The following is a 19,236-nucleotide window of genomic DNA, read 5'->3' on the forward strand; positions in this document are numbered from 1 at the left end:
TTTTAAAAGAAAGTCACACATTGAAGTTGTATGCAATCAAACCTTGTGAATAGGTTATTCTTTAATCTTTTATAAAAATAACTCTACTATTTCAGTTCTCTTTCATTGCTAACAAATCATATACTTTGATTTCTACATTGCTCACAGCATAACAAGAATGGAGGAAATGGAATACTTAAGCTGTTAGAAAACAAATCTTTCCCGTTGTGATGGGGTCATCAACACCATCGAGGCTTTTGCTAGATTGGAATCTAGACTTTTCTCTTTTCCTGCCTGTCACATATTTTGCAGAGGGTGATGAACAGAACCTTGACCTGTTAATGGGCAGCCAAAGGGGATATGGAGCAACCAAAGACCAATCTGTGTGATCAGTCCCTAAACAGTCATGAACTGAGCAGTAGAAGAGGAGAGGATCAGTCGAGATTGTGCTATACTAGTTCAAGTCAGGGGACTCATTATCAGAGTTCTGTACATAACCACACTCACTGATAAAATTCCAGAGTTACACAATTTCCTTTGAAAAAGATAACATCGTGGTGGTCTGACTGGTCATGTACAGAATGACCTGCTGTTTTATACTCAGCGCTTCCTGCTGTCACAAAGTGAAAGACTGTCCTTGGCTGCTTGTTTCTTAGTAACTCTGGTAAACTAGGTTAAAAGCCAGTTTTCATGGATCAACCAAAAAGAAACTCGAGGGTATAAACAGGAATCGTGGAGGTAAGGAGAGATTGAATCTTGCCGGACAGATATAAAGCTAAAGCTTCCTTGACTTTAGCCATTATCAGCCTCATGATCTTTTTCTTTTTTAAATCTTTTTTTTTAAGGTTTTCTTTATTTATTTGAGAGAGAGAGCGCGCGTGTGGGCACCAGCACCAGTTGGGGGAGAGGGGCAGAGGGAGAAGTAGATGCTCACTGAGCTGGGAGCCCACCTGAGGACTTGATCCCAGGACCCTGAGACCATCGCCTGAGCTGAAGGTAGACCCTTAACCGACTGAGCCACCCAGGAGCCCCCAACCCCAGGATTTTAATCGCTAAACACAGGTAAGACTCACTCAATCCAGAAATCTTTAGGACAACAAAGAAAGAAATTGTGGAAAATGATGAAAACTTGTGCTATGTCACTCTACTCAGGTTATAAACAGTCACCTTGGGTGTGCAGTAATTACTTATAACAAACTACAAAGGTGTCCCCCAGGGTTCTGAGGTAACAACCTTCTGACAGCTGCAGGTAAGTGGATGAGCTATTTGGTCCCATCAGGGTTCCTCTCTTATTTCTTGCAATGCTCTGGGGCTGCGGAGCCTCTCCTGGTGGGCCCCCTGCCCTTCCCGTCTCACCCCAGCTTATGCGGAGGCTGGGACACATTTCTTGACCACAGGAGTTCTCAATTGCAACATTATTCAAAGTTCGCTTTTGAGTACCAACTCTGGAATCACTGTAAGGGGGTTTGCAGTAAATGACCCCATCAATGGCTGGTTGCTCATTAGCCCACAGCGGCCTCTTTTATTTAGACAGTCCTGAGGCTCAGAGCATTCCCCCTACTCCCAGCCATTCAGCAGCTCTCTGCCTTTTAGTAGGAAAGGTAACTGTCACAAAAGAGGACAGAAATATGGACTTCTTGACTCCTTCTGCATTGCAACATAAAATATTTACTCCCACTGGGCAGAGGTGTTACTATTTAACCATTTCATTTCACCACCAATATAAGGGATGCTATAGAAGACTTCAGTAACTACTTGTTAATGTTTTTTTAATTTAATTTAATGTGTGGGGGGGGGCAGTGAGGTAGATGAGCTGAAAAAAGTGACAGAACTATTGCTGTGATCTGATCACTGTCCTCACATCCCTCGCGGCTGAGTTTGAGCATGGAGTAGACAATGAGAAAGACTGAAATGCCCAGCAAGTTGCTGGCTCATATGGTGGCTTTGTGCCATTCTTCCTTTGGGGGAATGAACTGCTAAAAGATGTCCCCTCTGAGTAGACCATTTGGAAATAGGAGCCCTTCTGAGGTTCCAGGATTGAAAGGGAACAGCATTTGCTGTAGGGGTAGATTTGGGGCAGTGGTCCTCTCAGTGGGCATGGGGGCACAATAGTTAAAGGTGGCTCTAGAAGGAGGTCTCAGGACATCCTGGGCAATGTGACTCAGCTTTCTGTATCAGGGCAGTTAGTTACCATTATTAGGACCTGGTGAGAGAAGCATCTCTACTATGTGCCTTAACATGATGGATCATTTCAATTACCACCTGGATATCAGTCTCCTGGGCCTGAGATTTTACAGGTGAGGAAACTGAGGCCAAGGTTAAGTATCTTGCCTGATGTGCCATGGTGCCATGAGATTTTGATCCTCATCCCGCTGTCTTCCCTGGCACTCATTATTGTCCCTCTCTGATTGGTTTTTCTCCATAGTACTTGCTGCTGATATTAGCTATTTCACTCTTCATTTGTACATTATCAACAAGTAGAAGGTAAGCTGATGAAGGTAGGGATTCAGGCACTTAGAACAGGGCCTGGCACACAGCAGGCTCTCTCTGTAATACTTATTAAATTAACGAATTGTCCAAACATCAGGATCCTTTCTCCTATACCAATCTATTTCTATAAACTTTGGGCAAATAATAGTGCGTTGAAGGATTCTGGAGGCAAAGGTCATATTAACACAAAGTGTGCAGTGTTACAACCAGGATTTTCTGCTAATAAACTTCTGTTTACTCTGATAATAAACTACCATTTACTAAGACCAACCTTTGCCTTTGAAAACAGATTTACTGATGTCTGATATCTTTAATGATAAAGCGGAATTAGCAACCCCTGTTATGCTCTGTTGGTTATTTGCATATAGCAAGGCCGAATAATCTGGTAAACTTTCTATGCAGGTGTGTTCAGAGCATACAAAATAGATAAATCCCTCAAAATAAGATTCTTGTTGTGGGGTACTTAAATTTGGCATGCTAAATACCATGTTTTGTATCATCAAGTTGCAACTAAGTATTGTTAGCCATTTCAAAAGTAAAGAGTGACCTGTTTTAAACCATTTTGCATAATTTCCTCCCAATTTATTAAAAGTTCGCTGCGTGCAGGGCACTGTACTGTGGCTTATTGTTCAAAGAACAAAGGGAGCATTTAGACATGATTTTTGCCCTCCTGGAATTTACACAATAAATGGAAGAAAGCAGTGTTATGCACACTCTAGTGGCTCCAACAATAACTGTTGACTTTTTATTTGTAATCAGAGAAGCCTGGCAACAGAAAACTTTTCTTTCTGGGCTTACGAGAACTGAGCCTAAGTGGGAAACGTTATTTGTTTTGACGAAACCATTTACTTTTGTGCAACATTAAGTTGTGTCAATCAAGCAAATAAAGGAAGAAAGCCTTATTTATAAAATTGTCTGCTTCTGATTTCACTTTATTGCTTCTCAGGCTCCACCAGGAGAAAAATAATGAAGATTTTGCTGCTGGGAATTTTTCTGTTTTTATATAGTAACTCAGCCTGGGCAAAAGAGAAGCATTATTACATCGGAATTGTTGAAACAACTTGGGACTATGCCTCTGACAACAAGGAGAAGAAACTTATCTCAGTTGACACGTAAGTCACTATTTTTATTGTTTACAGACCGAATTTATACGCTGTCAATTAAAAAATTGAAACAGTAAGATAAATTATTTTATTAATTTGTTGTCTACAGAAACTGCAAAATGTGGACTTGAAATCCAGGAAACTTTAATAAATCTTCTCTAAATTCCTGGGCATTTTTTGTCGAGGAGGAAGGCTTGTCCTACTTCTTTCCCTTTGGTCCTGGGAAGTCTGCAGGGGCTCCTTATTACCTCCTCTGGTTATTATTGCATCTTTCATCAGGGTTCAGTCTTCTTGTCTGTTTATGCAGAAGTTCTTTAATTTAAGCAATGGCTATGTAAAATGTTATATTCATTATACCGTTTATTGATTATTAGTACATAAGAATACAATGTGTTTTTTCATTCCTTTAAAAGGTCATTCATAGAAATAAAACACAATTTTAACAAATATAACTGTGCCCAATACCTGTTGGATGACTCTGGACAGTTAATTTAGTTTGTCTCTCTCAGACTCAGCTTGCTAACCCGTAAAATGGGGATAAAGGAGACCTCATAGGGTTCTTTGAAGAGTGGGTACATATAAAGCTTTTAGTACAGTGCTTGGTACATCACACATGAACAAAAACTGTGAGTTATCTATTGCAATGGTCCCCCCCAAAAAGACTCTGTGTAACTTAAATGTTTTCATGTTTTAGGTGAAAGGCCCCTTATTTTAAGCAATAGTCACCATATAGAAAAACAAGAGTATGATTCTCCTTGACATTTTTATAATGGAAATTTATACTGAGGTCATTACTTTTAATGCTAATTATTTTTCACCACACCCAATGCTCACTACTTTAAAAAATGTATTTTAATGGTGATAAAGCGCAAATGAACCCAATGACCATCAGCTGGTAAAATTATATCCTTAAAAATAGCTAAGCAAGTATGCCAATTTTCTTAATTGTTGATTCTGTTGACGGGGTATATGCTGTTCTCATTCATTTTATGTGTGTTTGAAAATTTTCACAGTAAGAAATAAATGCATAGCTGACAATAATATCTAATTGTTAAATAATTAATTTCATAATATACAGTAAGAAAAGTTTCTGGCCTAAAAATTACTGATTGTTAACAAAACTAGTACCTCTTGCAATAATTTTTTCTTAAATCTGGTTTTGAGGTAGTATTCTCTTCTTCGGAAAACGACCTATTTTCATGATTTCACCAAATTATTTTGTACGAATGCAGTATTTTCCCTGATTAAATACAACATACATTATATTTCTATAAGGAAACAAAACAAAACAAAAAAAAAAGCACTGCTATACTCCTTGCCCCCATCCACCATTCTTCTGCTGTTATTCATGATCAAAAATCCAATCAGCTTTGCTGGGCATAAACTAAGTGCAAGACATTGCCCCAAGCAACTTTTAATAAAGAAATATGTAACTCCAAAAGTGAAAGAAGAGAGAGTTTATTAAGAATGGTGGGAAATGGGGTTGGGGGGCTGTGAATTCCTTTGGTTTTAAATATTCTTTTGTCTTGTCTGTGTTTAGGGAGGTTATGCAACATTGGTTTGGTAATCTATGGCTTCAACAACAGCCTAGAGTCATACGAACTCTAAATGGCACTGCTCATTCTGCCTGTGATCTTTTTTAAAAAAATATCTAAACTGTGACTATTTAACAGAGCTTTAGAAATTTCACCAATAGCATACTAAACTTTTTTGTATAGACAAGTGTAGGTAGCAACTTGCTCTCCCTTCTTTGTCTCCAATTACCAGCATGTCTTAGTTTGTTCAGGCTGCTATAGCAAAATATAACAGACTGGGTAGCTTATTAACAATAGAAATATATTTTTTAGTTCTAGAGGTCAAGAAGTCCAAAGCCAAGCTACCAGCATGGCCATGTTTTAGTAAGAGCTCTCTTTCTGGTTCATAGCCTTTTCACTGTGTCCTCACATGGTGGAAGAAGCTATGAATCTCTCTGGAGCCTCTTTCAGAAGGCACTAATACCATTTATGAGGGCTCCATTCTCATGACCTAGGCACATCCCAAAGGCCCCATCTCCTTATCCATCACATTAGAGGTGGCCTTAAACCTCCAGAACCTGTGCATATGATGAGTTATCACTCTCATGATCTATACTAATTCAATGGTGCAGTTGACTTTAAAATAGGATGATAACCGAGCAAAAAAAAAAAAACAGTCAAGAAAATTAAAAGGCAATCTAGGGAGTGGGAGAAGATATTTGCAAATGTCTTATCAGATAAGTGGCTAGTATCCAAAATCTATACGGAACTTACCAAACTCAACACCCAAAATACAAATAATCCAATCAGGAAATGGGCAGAAGACATAAATAGCTATTTCTCCAAAGAGGACAAACAAATGGCCAATAGACACATGAAAAAATGCTCAACATCACTCAGTATCAGGGCAATACAAATAAAAACCACAATGAGATACCACCTCACACCAGTCAGAATGGCTGAAATTAACAACTCAGGAAACAACGGATGTTGGCAAGGATGCAGAGAAAGGGGAACCCTCTTGTTCCTGTTGGTGGTGCAACCACTCTGGAAAACAGTATGGAGGTTCCTCAAAAAGTTGAAAATAGAATTATCCTAAGACCCAGCAATTGCACTACTATGCATTTATCCAAAGGATACAGACATAGTGATTCGAAGGGGCACATGCACCCCAATATTTATAGCAGTAATGTCCACAATAGTCAAAACATGACAAGAGCCTAGATGTCTATCGACAGATGAATGCATAAAGAAGAGTCTATACACAATGGACTACTACTCAACCATCAAAAAGAATGAAATCTTGCCAGTTGCAACCAGGTGGATGGAACTAGAGGGTATTATGCTAAGTGAAATAAGGCAGTCTAAGAAAAACAAATACCATATGATTTCACTTAGATGTAGAATTTAAGAAACAGAACAGATGAACATAGGGGAAGGGAAGGAAAAATAACATAGGATGAAATCAGAGAGGGAGGCGAACCATAAGAGATGCTGTACTCTAGAACTGAAGGGCTGCTGAAGGTGTGGGGGGGGGCTGGGATAACTGGGTGATGGGCATTAAAGAGGACTCATGATGTAATGAGCACTGGGTGTTGTATGCAACTGATGAATCACTAAATTCTATCCCCGAAGCTAATACAGTATATGCTAACTACATTGAATTTAAATAAAAGAAAGAAGAAGAAAGAAAGAAAGAAAGAAAGAAAGAAAGAAAGAAAGAAAGAAAGAAAGAAAGAAAGAATGTGCCTAATCTAAACCAGAGAATTCTTTAGCAGAAGAAGAGGAAGAAGAAAAGAGATTTGAGGTGATTCAACAAACTGCTACTGACTTGCATATAGAAGAGGCTACTTGAGAAGGAAAATGGGGGGGCCATGAAGAGCTGGTTAAGCCAAGGTCCTCTTCTTACCACCAGCCAGGAAGTGGAGATTTCAATCCTAGAACCACAGTGAACTGAATTCTACCAATAACATGGATGAATTTAGAAGTGGATTTCTCCAGCCCCTCCAAGATGAGCGCTCAGGCCAGCCAACACCTTGATGTCAGCCTTGTGATAACCTAAGCTGAGAAGCCAGTTATGCCGTGCCAGACTTCTGACCCACAGAGCAGTGAAATAATCCATGGGTGTTGTTTTATTTTTTTTATTTTTATTTTTTTAAAGATTTATTTATTTATTTATTTATTTATTTATTTATTTATTTGAGAGAGAGAGAGGCAGAGACACAGGAGGAGGGAGAAGCAGGCTCCACGCAGGGAGCCCGACGTGGGTCTCGATCCCGGGACTCCAGGATCGCGCCCTGGGCCAAAGGCAGGCGCTAAACCACTGAGCCGCCCAGGGATCCCCAATGGGTGTTGTTTTAGGCTGCTATGTGATAATTTATTATTTGTCAATAGAAAACTAATGTTCTGTGTCTCAACTGATAAAGCCAAGAATCCAGAAACTTTTCCCATGTATTATCCACATTTTAGTAATCATGTCTAAACATAAACCAAGACCACCCAAGTGCATTCTGAATTTATGGAAGGATGTAGCATTACTACCATCTTAATAAGGCAGTATAATTTTTTTTTAATTCCACTACCATTAAAAACTCACTTCTGAGTCTGAATCTACCAAAAATTGTAAGAGTTGGCTATAGGATTCTAGAAGTTGGGGTGGGGGATAAAAAAGAGGGATATGATTACTGAGAGGGAGACTATCTGTTGTAATGAGTAGAAAAGAGTATGTTACAATTGTCAACAGGAAGAACCGCAATTAATGTAAATTATCTGGTTCAAAGATCAACAGTAATGGATTCTTTTGACTGAATATCTGACTGGCAAACTTCCTGCAAGCTTCCAGTAACTGACCCTTGTCCCCAAGCTGTGCTCTTGAAATTAAATAGACATCTTCCATCTTCTAATGATCCTTTGATGTTCCTTTGGAGACAGAACATAATCCAATAGACCTCCCCCAGAGTTATCATGTGATACAAAATATTTCCCCGTTTGGTTAATTTTATTAAAAAAAAAAAAAAAACAAGATGGGAAACATTTTGCATATTGCTGTGAATATAAAAGGAGTTTCAAATGTTAACAACCCCGAATGTGTTGTAACTCCAGATCAATTATTTCAAAAACAGTTTTTGCCTCCCCCCAAATCTCTGTGTACAAAGAATGAATCCCGAAGCTTCTGCAATGCTCCTCCTGTATGGAGAGGGGATTAGTACAGGGGGGAACTTCCCTACAATGAAGGCATTCCAACAAAACCCACTACATTTTATTGAAACGGGATGTGACATATTCTCAGGTGTTTCAGAGTCACATTCAGAAAATATAAACACCCAGTGTATTGGAGTGAAGCCTTAAGAATTTGAGGGCTATTTTAAAACTTTGGCCTATGTAAAATGTGTATCAACAGGGCATTTCAGAGCATGGATTTGAATCTCTAAGTATCACCAGGATGAATCTCTACCAATAGGAGACACCGGAGAAAATTTACCCTCAGATTCAGATGGGCCTGTGTGAGACCGCGTGGGCCCGGGCCTTCTGGTGTGATTGGGGAAGAACCTATCTCTGCCCTGGGAGCTGTGCTCCAGCTCTTGTGTGTCTCTCTCAAACTGTACTCGGGCACCTCCTCGCAGCAGGACGGGCTGGATGAATCTGCTTTTAATCTCAGCGGCCTTCAGTGCCTCAGCGTTTTGCTGCTGTTAAAACATCTGCTTATTAAGACTGCTCTCGTTCATACCAACGCTGCAGTGTGAGAGGAACAATTCACATCCCTGGCCTGCTGTTTTCCTGTGCATTTTGATGTCCCTGAAGTCCCTCTGAGCCTCCCTGAATTCGTTTTTCTATTTTGTTCTAACGAAATGGAAACTCCAACAATTAGAAAATGAAGACAAATTAGGAGAAACGAAGCAAGAGATGTCCCTCCTTTGTTTTCTGACTTCCAGCTTGGCCCCCTTTCCATTAAAAGGGTTCATTTCTCAGCCAACAATTTGAGAATCCTGGAGTTCACACAATCTGGAAAAAGTGGGGTCCTCGGTGTCTGGGGACAATGATGAGATACTCATCAAAGTCCTCTGCTCAACTCAGGGCAGGGTGCTCTGCTATTTTCTTTAGGTTTTTTGTTTTTTTGTGTGTGTTTTGTGTGTGTGTGTGTGTGTGTGTGTGTGTGTGTTTTAGATTTTATTAATTCATGAGAGACACAGAGAGAGAGGCAGAGACACAGGCAGAGGGAGAAGCAGGCTCCACATAGGGAGCCCGATGCGGGACTCGATCCCGGAACCTAGGATCATGCCCTGAGCCAAAGGCAGATGCTCAACTGCTGAGCCACCCAGACATCCTGTGCTCTGCTGTTTTCAACACCTGCTGCTGCCCGAATTCAGCCACCAGAGCCACTGCGGGGCAGCTGGGCTCCCTGGCTCCAGGACTCAGCTTTAATCTGATGTCCTCATGCAACTATACCAACAGGGGTCTGGCCATTGCCAGCCTATGTTCTAGAAACAGAGCCTGCCACTTTCCTATCTCACAGTCCTGAGAAATCCCACTGCCTCTGGGATTAGGCTGCTCTCTTCCCCTTCATTTTGGAGTCTCATGTTACCCAGGGCCCAGAGCTGCCTGCCCACAACAGAACACACTGGGGTGTCGGTCGGTCACTACGAGTGCCTGAGCCCCAGGCCCATCGATTCTGATGGTGCGCATCTGGGCTGGGCTCAGGAGCTTGCATTTCACCAACGTCTTCAGTAGATTCCCATGCACATTAAAACTTAAGAAATATTAGGCTGTAGCCCTAGATTTTTGAAAAACTAGCCATTTAAGTTCTGCAGCAACAGAAGTCCAGAACTCCCAGGCAAGCGCTCCTCTTGTCTTGAAGAAAAGAAGCAAAAGTATCTTTCACTCTTTCCAATGAACTTACAGCTGAGAAAAGAAGACGAAGTTTATTTTTCAGTCAGATCATCCGGCTCCACAGGGATTAAGTAGAAACCGTAAGGCATCAAAAGTCACTGAGGTGAAAGTTAGCAAAATACACACATACATACACACATACATACACTCACACAAAGAAACACAAACTCCATATCATCAGCCTGAGTGTTAGCATTTTTATTCTACTGAGGGAGATCTCATTTGTGGTGGGAGCTTGCCAAAATTCGGGTTTAAGCGGGTCCTCCTAAATGGGTAGATGGTGTTACAAACATCTCACTGAGCTATCCAGAGCTTTCTGTTAAGGACAACATAAGAATCACTTTAAAAGTTTGAATACCACTACCTGAATTTAAATTTTTAAAAAAGTCTGAATACCAAATTCTCCTTCTTTTCCTTTCTTGTCCTTCTCGTCCTCTCCCCTCTGCTCCTCCAACCTGGCTACCATTTACTTTGCGAATATTTTTAGAAAAGTTTTGAGTGACTATTAATCAGCCGTGAAAGCAGAATATAAACATTCAATGTTCAAGTATTTTCAGTAGCAAGGGATTAAAAGAACATAAGGGCAAGATAATTTTAAAACCCATACATATTGCACGCATCAATTCCAATCTTTTTTTAAAAAGGTTTTATTTATTTATTCATGAGAGACACACACACAGAGAGAGAGAGAGAGAGACACATAGACACAGGCAGAGGGAGAAGCAGGCTCCATGCAGGGAGCCGGATGCGGGCCTCGATCCCAGGACTCCAGGATCACACTGTGGGCTGAAGGCAGGTGCCAAACCGCTGAGCCACCCAGGGATCCCCAATTCCAATCTTGGTTTAGTACTTTTCTTTAGAAAGAAAAATGGTAGAATTAATTTACCATCATTAATGTTATTTAGGAAAACAAATATATACACGTGTTGAAGTCTCAAATATCCAGATTAACTGCTTATAAACTTTTCTTTTCTAGCAGCTGAAAGAGGTAGACCCTAAGTGAGTAATGTCTTACCTGCTTTATCTTAATATTTCACTTTAATTTTGTCTTCTATTTCATAATGCCTCTGTGTTTTAACATAAAAAACCTGTAAAAAGGTGTATCTTACCAGAGTAAGATACCACATGATTCTCTGCTACACACCTGACGTGGGAGGCCTCACATAATTAAAATAGCACGGTAAGTGCCTGTTCACCTCTTCATCTTTTGGAAGCATCCCTACAAATGATAGGCAAACATTTAATGTGATATAGTTATTAATTTCTCTTTAATTACATGAGGTGTTATAATTATAATGTATCCCCAGAAGTGATGGCTCCTGATAGAGTTGTCTTCTTTTCCTTTTCAGGGAACATTCCAATATCTACCTTCAAAATGGCCCAAATAGAATTGGAAGGTTATATAAGAAGGCCCTTTATCTTCAATACACGAACGAAACCTTTAAGACAGTTATAGAAAAACCTGTCTGGCTGGGGTTTTTAGGCCCTATTATCAAAGCTGAAACTGGAGATAAGATTTATGTACACTTAAAAAACTTCGCCTCTAGGCCCTACACTTTTCATCCACATGGAATAACTTACCGTAAGGAATATGAGGGTAAGTTCAGCTCATATCCTAGCTGGAATTTCTTCTTTTCAGTAGGAGCATTTTTTTTTTTTTAAACTTCTATCCTCCCCTCCTGGATAAGACCTGTAACTATGTCGTTTAGCTCGAAACTATTTCATTAATAAGTATTTTGGTTCATCATAATAATGCCATGTTTCCCTTGGTGGTGCTTGCTTGTGTGCATTGTGAACGTGGTGGGGCTTCTGGGTAGACTGGTAAGGTAGTCAGTGAGAACTGGGACTTCCCTCCCAGTGCCCCGCAACTCGCCAGCCAAAGAGAGTGAGAGAGCTAGGCACTGTGCATTAAGGCCTAGAAAAGGCAAAGATTCAAAGGAAGGAAACAGGACTCGAGATCAGGATCGTCTCACCTCTGAAATTCCTGTGTGAGAACATGATGTGGCCGTTGTCACGTCCCAGGCTAACTGGGGATAAACTCTATCTCTGCTAAGGCGGTCTGGGTAGTCTCCTACATCAGCCAAATGGTCCATGTGTCTGCATGACCCCAGAGTCACGGCTGAGATACAGGTAACCAGAAGGTCATTGGAATGTAGGACTTAGAAAAACAAAAACAAAAAAAGGAATGTAGGACTTAGAAACCTTAAGGATGGTATAGGAAGACACAGATTAGATTTGACATCTCTGATCTCATTTTTAGTACTTGATGATGGTAACAATGATGAAAAGAAGTGGTGTTTTGTTGTGGATAAGAGCAAAGGCTTTGAGAGCAATAGACCAAGCTTGGAAGACAGCCTTGCTTTTACTGGCTGAATGATCATAGGCAAGTTTCTTAAAATCTTTGTGCTTCAGTTTCCTCACCCATAAAACAAGGACAATAATAGTACATAGTAATAGCTCAATCAACATCAGGTATTATCATAAGCGAAAATGCGGAGGCTATGCTAATTGAAATTATAAAGATTAACTCTGGAAATGAAAATAAAATTAGATTTTTAAAATCAATTATTAGCTTTTTTAAAGAGGTATTGCTTTAGAAAGTGGTTGTTTTGACCATATATTTCTGTTTGTTCCTCTGACACAAACACATTCATAGCATAGAGGCTTACTGCCATCTTATTTCTTTTTTTTACAATTTCATGGTATATTAGGGCATTACTCATTTTTTTTTAATTTTATTTATTTATGATAGTCATCACAGAGAGAGAGGCAGAGACATAGGCAGAGGGAGAAGCAGGCTCCATGCAGGGAGCCTGACGTGGGATTCGATCCTGGGTCTCCAGGATCGCGCCCTGGGCCAAAGGCAGGCGCTAAACCGCTGCGCCACCCAGGGATCCCGGCATTACTCATTTTTAAGATATGGTAGTTACATTGTGTTTCTGTTAAAAGAAAAAAAAAAGAGTTCTTATCCTTAGAGGTACATATTCAAGTATCTATGAATGAAATTATATGATGCCTGGGATTTGCTTTAGAATAATTTGATGGTGGGATGCCTGGGTGGCTCAGTGGTTTAGCGTCTGCCTTTGGTCCAGGGCGTGATCCTGGAGTCCCAGATCGAGTCCCATGTCGGGATCCCTGCAGGGAGCCTGCTTCTCCCTCTGCTTGTGTCTCTGCCTTTCTCTCTGTGTCTCTCATGAATAGGTAAATTTTTTTAAAAAAAAATTTTAAAGAATAATTCGATGGTGATGGAAATAAGAGTGGGGGTATAGATGAAACAGGATTGCCCTTGAGTTGATCATTGTTGAAGCTTGGTTGATGGGTACATGAAAGTTCATCGTATTATTTTCTTAACTTTTACATATTTTTGGAAATTTCCAAAATTAAAAGTACAAAATTTTAAAAAATCCATAGTTGCTTCATGGGAAAAAATTTGATATCACATAAGATGTTTCAAATTATGAGAGAGTAGCCATTTTGCTCATACTTCCATACCATGACCCCAGAGCAAAAGTGGTTCTTTAAATTGTAAACCAAAAGTCGCTATTCTCTATTACTCCTCCCCTAAGATTCAGTATGTATAAAAAATAATAACCAAATTTTCTGTAAAACTTCCAAACCCCCTAGTCATTAGCCTCTTACTCTTCTCTGTTCAAATAGGACATCACTACACCCCCAAGAGGGCACATACTAGAAATTGAATAAATGTTTGCTGAGTAAATTAATGGACCATCTATTCTCTCATTTAAGTTCAAATACATTCACTTTATAACTTTTTCCCATCCTAGGGGCCATCTATCCTGATAACACCATAGGTTCTCACAAAGCAGATGATAAAGTGCTTCCAGGTCAGCAGTACACATACATATTGGATGCCAGCCAAGATCACAGTCCTGGTGAGGAAGATAGCAATTGTGTGACCAGGATTTACCATTCTCACATTGATGCGCCAAAAGATATTGCCTCAGGACTCATCGGACCTTTAATAGTCTGTAGAAAAGGTACATTTTTTTCCTTATTCATCCTCATGTATCACCAAAAGGCAAGTGACAGGGCAGTTTGTTTTTAAAACATAAGCCAGGTAAGTTGGAAAGGGAGTGAATCCAGAAAAGAAAGAAAGAGCAGGCCAGGAAAAGAAGGGATAAGTGGAATAAGCATTCACTACATTGCTAAGCTGCAAGAAACATGCTTTCCTGGAAGAGAGGTTTGCTGTGTCCAATTTCCAACAGTGGTGTCGAAAAGACGTGTGACTTTACTGAATGTGACCCCCTTAGCAGCACTCCATGGTGATAGGTTTGTAGTTATCCATATTGTGTTGGTAAATATAAGATCACAGTCTCTATTTCTAAATAAAAAAGACAACATAGCTCAAGAGTTTGAAATATAAATCTTTCTTGAACAATTATGAGTTATCTGCAAAGACTTATTGTCTCAGCTTATGGCTATATGCACCAGAAGAGATACACATGACTTTGAATTCCAACGTTTTCATTTGCCAAAAAGTGTTAAATAGCTATGTGGTCAGTGGACATCCAGGTATATAAGTATCTCCAATCCCAGGATACTTAATGTAAAATTTCCAATTTCCACATCTGTAAAATGGAAGTGACTAATCCAGATTTGACTATAAGAAAAAATCTTTAAAGCTATAAATCATCTACTAAAAAATACATGCTAAGGATTAACTTCTACTAAAATAGCAATTTTCACTTCAGATACCCTGGATAATGAAAAAGAAAAAAATATTGACCAAGAGTTTGTGGTGATGTTTTCTGTGGTGGATGAAAATCTCAGCTGGTACCTAGATGACAACATTAAGACCTATTGCTCTGAACCAGAGAAAGTTGACAAAGATGATGAAGACTTCCAGGAGAGTAACAGAATGTATTGTAAGATCATAGAAAATGTGTTAACTTTATCTTATTTTTCTTGATCCATTAAGTCTGCTAGGTTTATTCCTTCACATGAATAAGTAGTGTGTTTCTAATCTCTGGCCCTGAGAAGGAGGCATATTAAACATACAACTTCATATCAGCTAAACAGATCAAATCAAAACTCTGTGTCAGGTAAAACTAGGAATCCCAAACTGGGGCAGCCCCGGTGGCTCAGCGGTTTAGCGCCGCCTTCAGCCCGGGCATGATCCTGGAGACCCAGAATCAAGTCCCACGTCAGGCTTCCTGCATGGAGCCTGCTCCTCCCTCAGCCTGTGTCTCTGCCTCTCTCTCTCTCTCTGTGTCTCTCATGAATAAATAAAATCTTTAAAAAAAAAAAAAAAAGGAATCCCAAACTGTTCCCAAACTAATAAAGATAAAACATCAATTATGGTTTAATGTATATGCATGTCATATTTATTTATAAATATTTCTTTATCCTCTAATCTCATTCCAAAAATTATTTGAGGCAGCCTAAAATTATTAAACTAAATGTTTAAAATTATACTTATATCATAAAGCATTGAACTGCATTTAGGAACATAGTTCTAAAAGGTATTTCTTTTACATATACACTGTTCCTCTGCATCATTTTTTCTATCTTTTAATTCACTTTATTTCTTTTAGAAATGCTTTCTTTACCTCCTAGGCTTCTCTTTAATTCTTAAATCTTAAGTGTCCCCAGACACAAAATGATGAGCTTAGTAAGATTGCCTATCCCTCAGAATTTGCCTAAGAAATCACATCTGTTAACATCAACTAGACCAATAACTATAGATTTTTATTTGTGTTTAGCTTCTTCAAAACAATCTTTACTCAGAAATCGGGAATATAAAAACAATGACCAAAGCAGAAAAATAAACTAATTAATGAAGTATACGGATTTTTTTTTCCCCAGCCTTTGTTATTTCTGTGTAGAAGGCCCTCTTTCTATACTTCAATCCTGCCTCTGTTATGCACTATTCATAAATAGATGTTAGAAAAAGATACTCAAATGTCTAGTCTGGGGAGGTCTGATTATACCTCTATTGTATCAGGTACATTCATGGTGCTTTCCAGAACTAATTTCCACCTTACTTCTAGACCACCAGGTTTGAATAGTGATACTAAGTTCCTTCAAAGGGTCTTGCTTGGGTCATCCTGCCTTTGAACTTTTAGAGCTTTGTGGCTCTGGTATTGGTCCTTGGGATCCTTTTCCTGAATTCCTTTTTCCCTCCTTCATATCTCTTCCACTTTTGTCTTCCAATATTAAAAAAAAAAAAGTTTTCCTCATGTTCTCATTACAAAATTCATATTCACTGTAGAAAATCGGCAACGTTCTAATAAGCAAAAAGAAAACATTGAAATCATTCATATTACAACTATCAACATGATACATGACTGATTCCTAAACAACCTTCAGTCTTTTTAAAGTTTATGTGTGTACATTTTGTATATATGTATGCGTATATGCGCATATTTGTATTTTCAAATACACATACACATGTAAACAAACTAATATGTATAGCTTATAACAGAGAGAGAAAATAGGTTTCATCTTCAGTATTGTGTTCATCTGCTAATGTTGTGTTGAAAAAATTCCTGAGGCTGAATTCAGGTCCAAAATAAGGGTGCTACAATTGATTAGCAATGTCTGATGTGGGTATAGGAGGGAGGAATAGCAGCAGGATGTGTGCCAGGTGTTTTCCACCCCAATTTCATTCTGTTTCTATAGGGGTGACTATTATCCCAGGTATTCGTGTCTGTTAGTCACAATCTCTGCTCTTGATTCACAGCTGTGAATGGATACACTTTTGGAAGTCTCCCGGGACTCTCTATGTGTGCAGAGGATAGAGTAAAATGGTATCTTTTTGGCATGGGTAATGAAGTGGACGTGCATGCAGCTTTCTTCCATGGTCAAGTGTTGACTAATAAGAACTACCGGGTTGATACAGTCAATCTCTTTCCTGCTACCCTCTTTGAAGCTTTTATGGTGGCCCAGAATCCTGGAGAATGGATGCTTAGCTGTCAGAATCTAAACCACCTGAAAGGTAAGGCATCTTTACCTACAATGAACTGTCAGCTGAAAAACGAGTCATGTCTCAGTTACACTACCAATGGGGGTGATTATTGGGGATCAGAATGTAAAAGTTCAGTGTCTTTGGAATAATCTGAACTTTGAACGGATAATTTTGTTCCTATGATGATATGCCTCATAATGTAATAAAACAAAAGACTGAAAGACTGGAATTTTATAAAGTAATGAAATCTGAAAACATATTAATTTTGGGAAAAGAACAACTGGTCCTGAATGTGGAGTCCTGTCCTAAAGTATAGTGCTGTATAGAACTTCTCGGCTTTGTAAAATATACAATATTGTAAACACCAGAAGATCTGCATGTTGTGAAAAAAAGTAGCTTTTCTTTTTTACTTGGTTCTGTCAAATATTACCAACTTTGTTCTTTGAATCCAGCTACTCTTTGATTTAACTTGCTAAATCTCTCCTCCATCCTTCAATATGAGAACATTCCTAGCTCTTAAAAAATATTAGTTTGAAATAATGATCTCCTGAAGAAATTAACTCTAACCTGGATCTTTTAATATGTTAACTCTGACCTCCAAACATAACCTCGCCTATTAAATATGACTTTGGCCTCAGAAGACCCAGGGCAATGGGTGCATAACCATTTTTATTTTGTCTGAGAACAATAATCATATATGCTCATTCAATTCCTCCTACCCCACTCTACCCTGCCCCTTTAAATATGGCCAAATCTCTCTTCATTAACTTATCTATCAATGTGTCTTTTTTTTCTCATCAAAAGACCTCCCAAGCGAAACTCTACAGAGATTGGTTCCATATTTTTAAAAATACTAGTATTTAAAAAAAAAAACTAGTGTTTAAAATCTCTTCTCTGAGCCATATAGAGAAGTTTTACTGCTTGAATTTTCCATCTACAACTGTTTAATTTTTAATGTTGTTTCTAGCTGTATATTTCTTCAATTTCCATCTGTGATTTCACCAGCAGTGTTTACAAGGCAATAGAAGGGGAAAACATTGGCTCCATTAACCAATGTCTCCTTCCATGTGGATTTTCAGCTGGTCTCCAGGCCTTTTTCCAGGTGCAAGACTGTAAGAAGCCTTCATCAGAGAGAAAAATCCGCTGGAAATATGTTAAACATTACTACATCGCTGCTGAGGAAATCATCTGGGACTATGCACCCTCTGGACTAAACAACTTCACCAAAGAAAACTTAACAGCACCTGGAAGGTAGTTCAGAAAAAGAACTATTATTTTAAAAAATGCCTCCCTAAAAAAAGGAAGGAAGGAAGGAAGGAAGGAAGGAAGGAAGGAAGGAAGGAAGGAAGGAAGGAAGGAAGGAAGGAAGGAAGGAAAAAGATGGATTCAGCAATTAGCATTTTAATTGGTACCTGCAACTGAGTAACTAGACTGCTAAATATTTATTAAGGTGTTTGCTATGACTCTCAGTTTGAGAAATATGACTTTTGAGTTCATGAAAGAAAATGGGTTTAAAAATTATTAGATCATCAACAAATTCCTCAGAAAATACTGAATATAAGTAGACTGGTTGATGCATTTGATTTCCTTTCATGAAAACACAGCATTGTGCAATCCAGCAGCATTAAGTACATTCACAAAGTTGTACAATCATCTACACTATTCATTTCCAGAACTTTGTCATCATCCTGAGTAGAAAGTCTGATTCCACTAAATAGTGGCTTACTAATCCCTGATAACTCCTACTTTCCATCTCTATGAATTTACCTATTCTAGGCACTTAATACAAGTGGAATAATGCAGTGGTTGTCCTTTTTTTGTCTGGTTTACCTCACTTAGCATAATGTTTTCAAGGTTCATTGATGTCATAGATTCATTTCTCTTTAAGGCTAAATAATATTCCATTGTATGCATAAACCACATTTTATTTATTCATCTATCTGTTGATGGAAATTTGGGGTGTTTCTACTCTTTGGCTATTATGAATAATGCAACTATGACCTTGGAAGTACAAGTATTGTTTATATCCCTGCTTTTAATTGTTTTATGTACATACGTAGGAATGGAATTATATTTTTAATTTTTTGAGGGACAACCATACTGTTTTCCACAGTGGCTGTACCATTTTACATTCCCACAAGGGTTCCAATTTCTCTACAACCTTGCCAATATTTATTTTCCATTTTTTTAATAATAGGTATCTCATTGGGTGTGAAGTTGTATCTTATTGTGGTTTTGATTTGCATTTTCCTGATGATTAGTGATGTTGAGCATTTTTTCATGTTCTTGTTGGTGATTTGGAGAAATATCTGTTCAAGTCCTTTTCCCATTTTTA

General features: G+C 38.8%; 1 protein-coding gene and 1 long non-coding RNA gene across 9 annotated transcripts in view; one reads left to right on the plus strand and one right to left on the minus strand.

The window, feature by feature from the left end:
* Positions 1 to 568: 568 nt before the first annotated feature.
* LOC144293734 (ceruloplasmin-like) overlaps positions 569 to 19,236 on the plus strand; it is a 63,741-nt gene continuing 45,073 nt past the window's right edge. For 3 of the 7 annotated variants that reach the window (XM_077864736.1, XM_077864738.1, XM_077864741.1), the window contains exons 1-8: positions 570 to 717; positions 825 to 1,041; positions 3,416 to 3,581; positions 11,323 to 11,570; positions 13,759 to 13,971; positions 14,686 to 14,859; positions 16,677 to 16,931; positions 17,981 to 18,152. In XM_077864736.1, the coding sequence (XP_077720862.1) occupies positions 3,436 to 3,581; positions 11,323 to 11,570; positions 13,759 to 13,971; positions 14,686 to 14,859; positions 16,677 to 16,931; positions 17,981 to 18,152 (1,208 nt within the window). In that variant the 5' untranslated portion in view covers positions 570 to 717; positions 825 to 1,041; positions 3,416 to 3,435. Of the gene's footprint in view, positions 718 to 824; positions 1,042 to 3,189; positions 3,582 to 11,322; positions 11,571 to 13,758; positions 13,972 to 14,685; positions 14,860 to 16,676; positions 16,932 to 17,980; positions 18,153 to 19,236 lie in introns of those variants that run through there. The other 4 variants (XR_013360962.1, XM_077864742.1, XM_077864739.1 and 1 more) reach the window with 3 other exon arrangements.
* The window catches only part of LOC144293736 (uncharacterized), a 31,562-nt gene continuing 22,946 nt past the window's right edge, over positions 10,621 to 19,236 (minus strand). For both annotated transcript variants that reach the window (XR_013360970.1, XR_013360971.1), the window contains exons 2-3: positions 11,947 to 12,131; positions 10,621 to 10,827 (exon numbers count right to left, since the gene is read on the minus strand). This is a non-coding gene — a long non-coding RNA (uncharacterized LOC144293736). The remainder of the gene's footprint in view (positions 10,828 to 11,946; positions 12,132 to 19,236) is intronic.

The sequence above is a fragment of the Canis aureus genome, chromosome 22 (assembly GCF_053574225.1).
Source record: "Canis aureus isolate CA01 chromosome 22, VMU_Caureus_v.1.0, whole genome shotgun sequence".
In the NCBI taxonomy this organism is placed as follows: domain Eukaryota; kingdom Metazoa; phylum Chordata; class Mammalia; order Carnivora; family Canidae; genus Canis; species Canis aureus.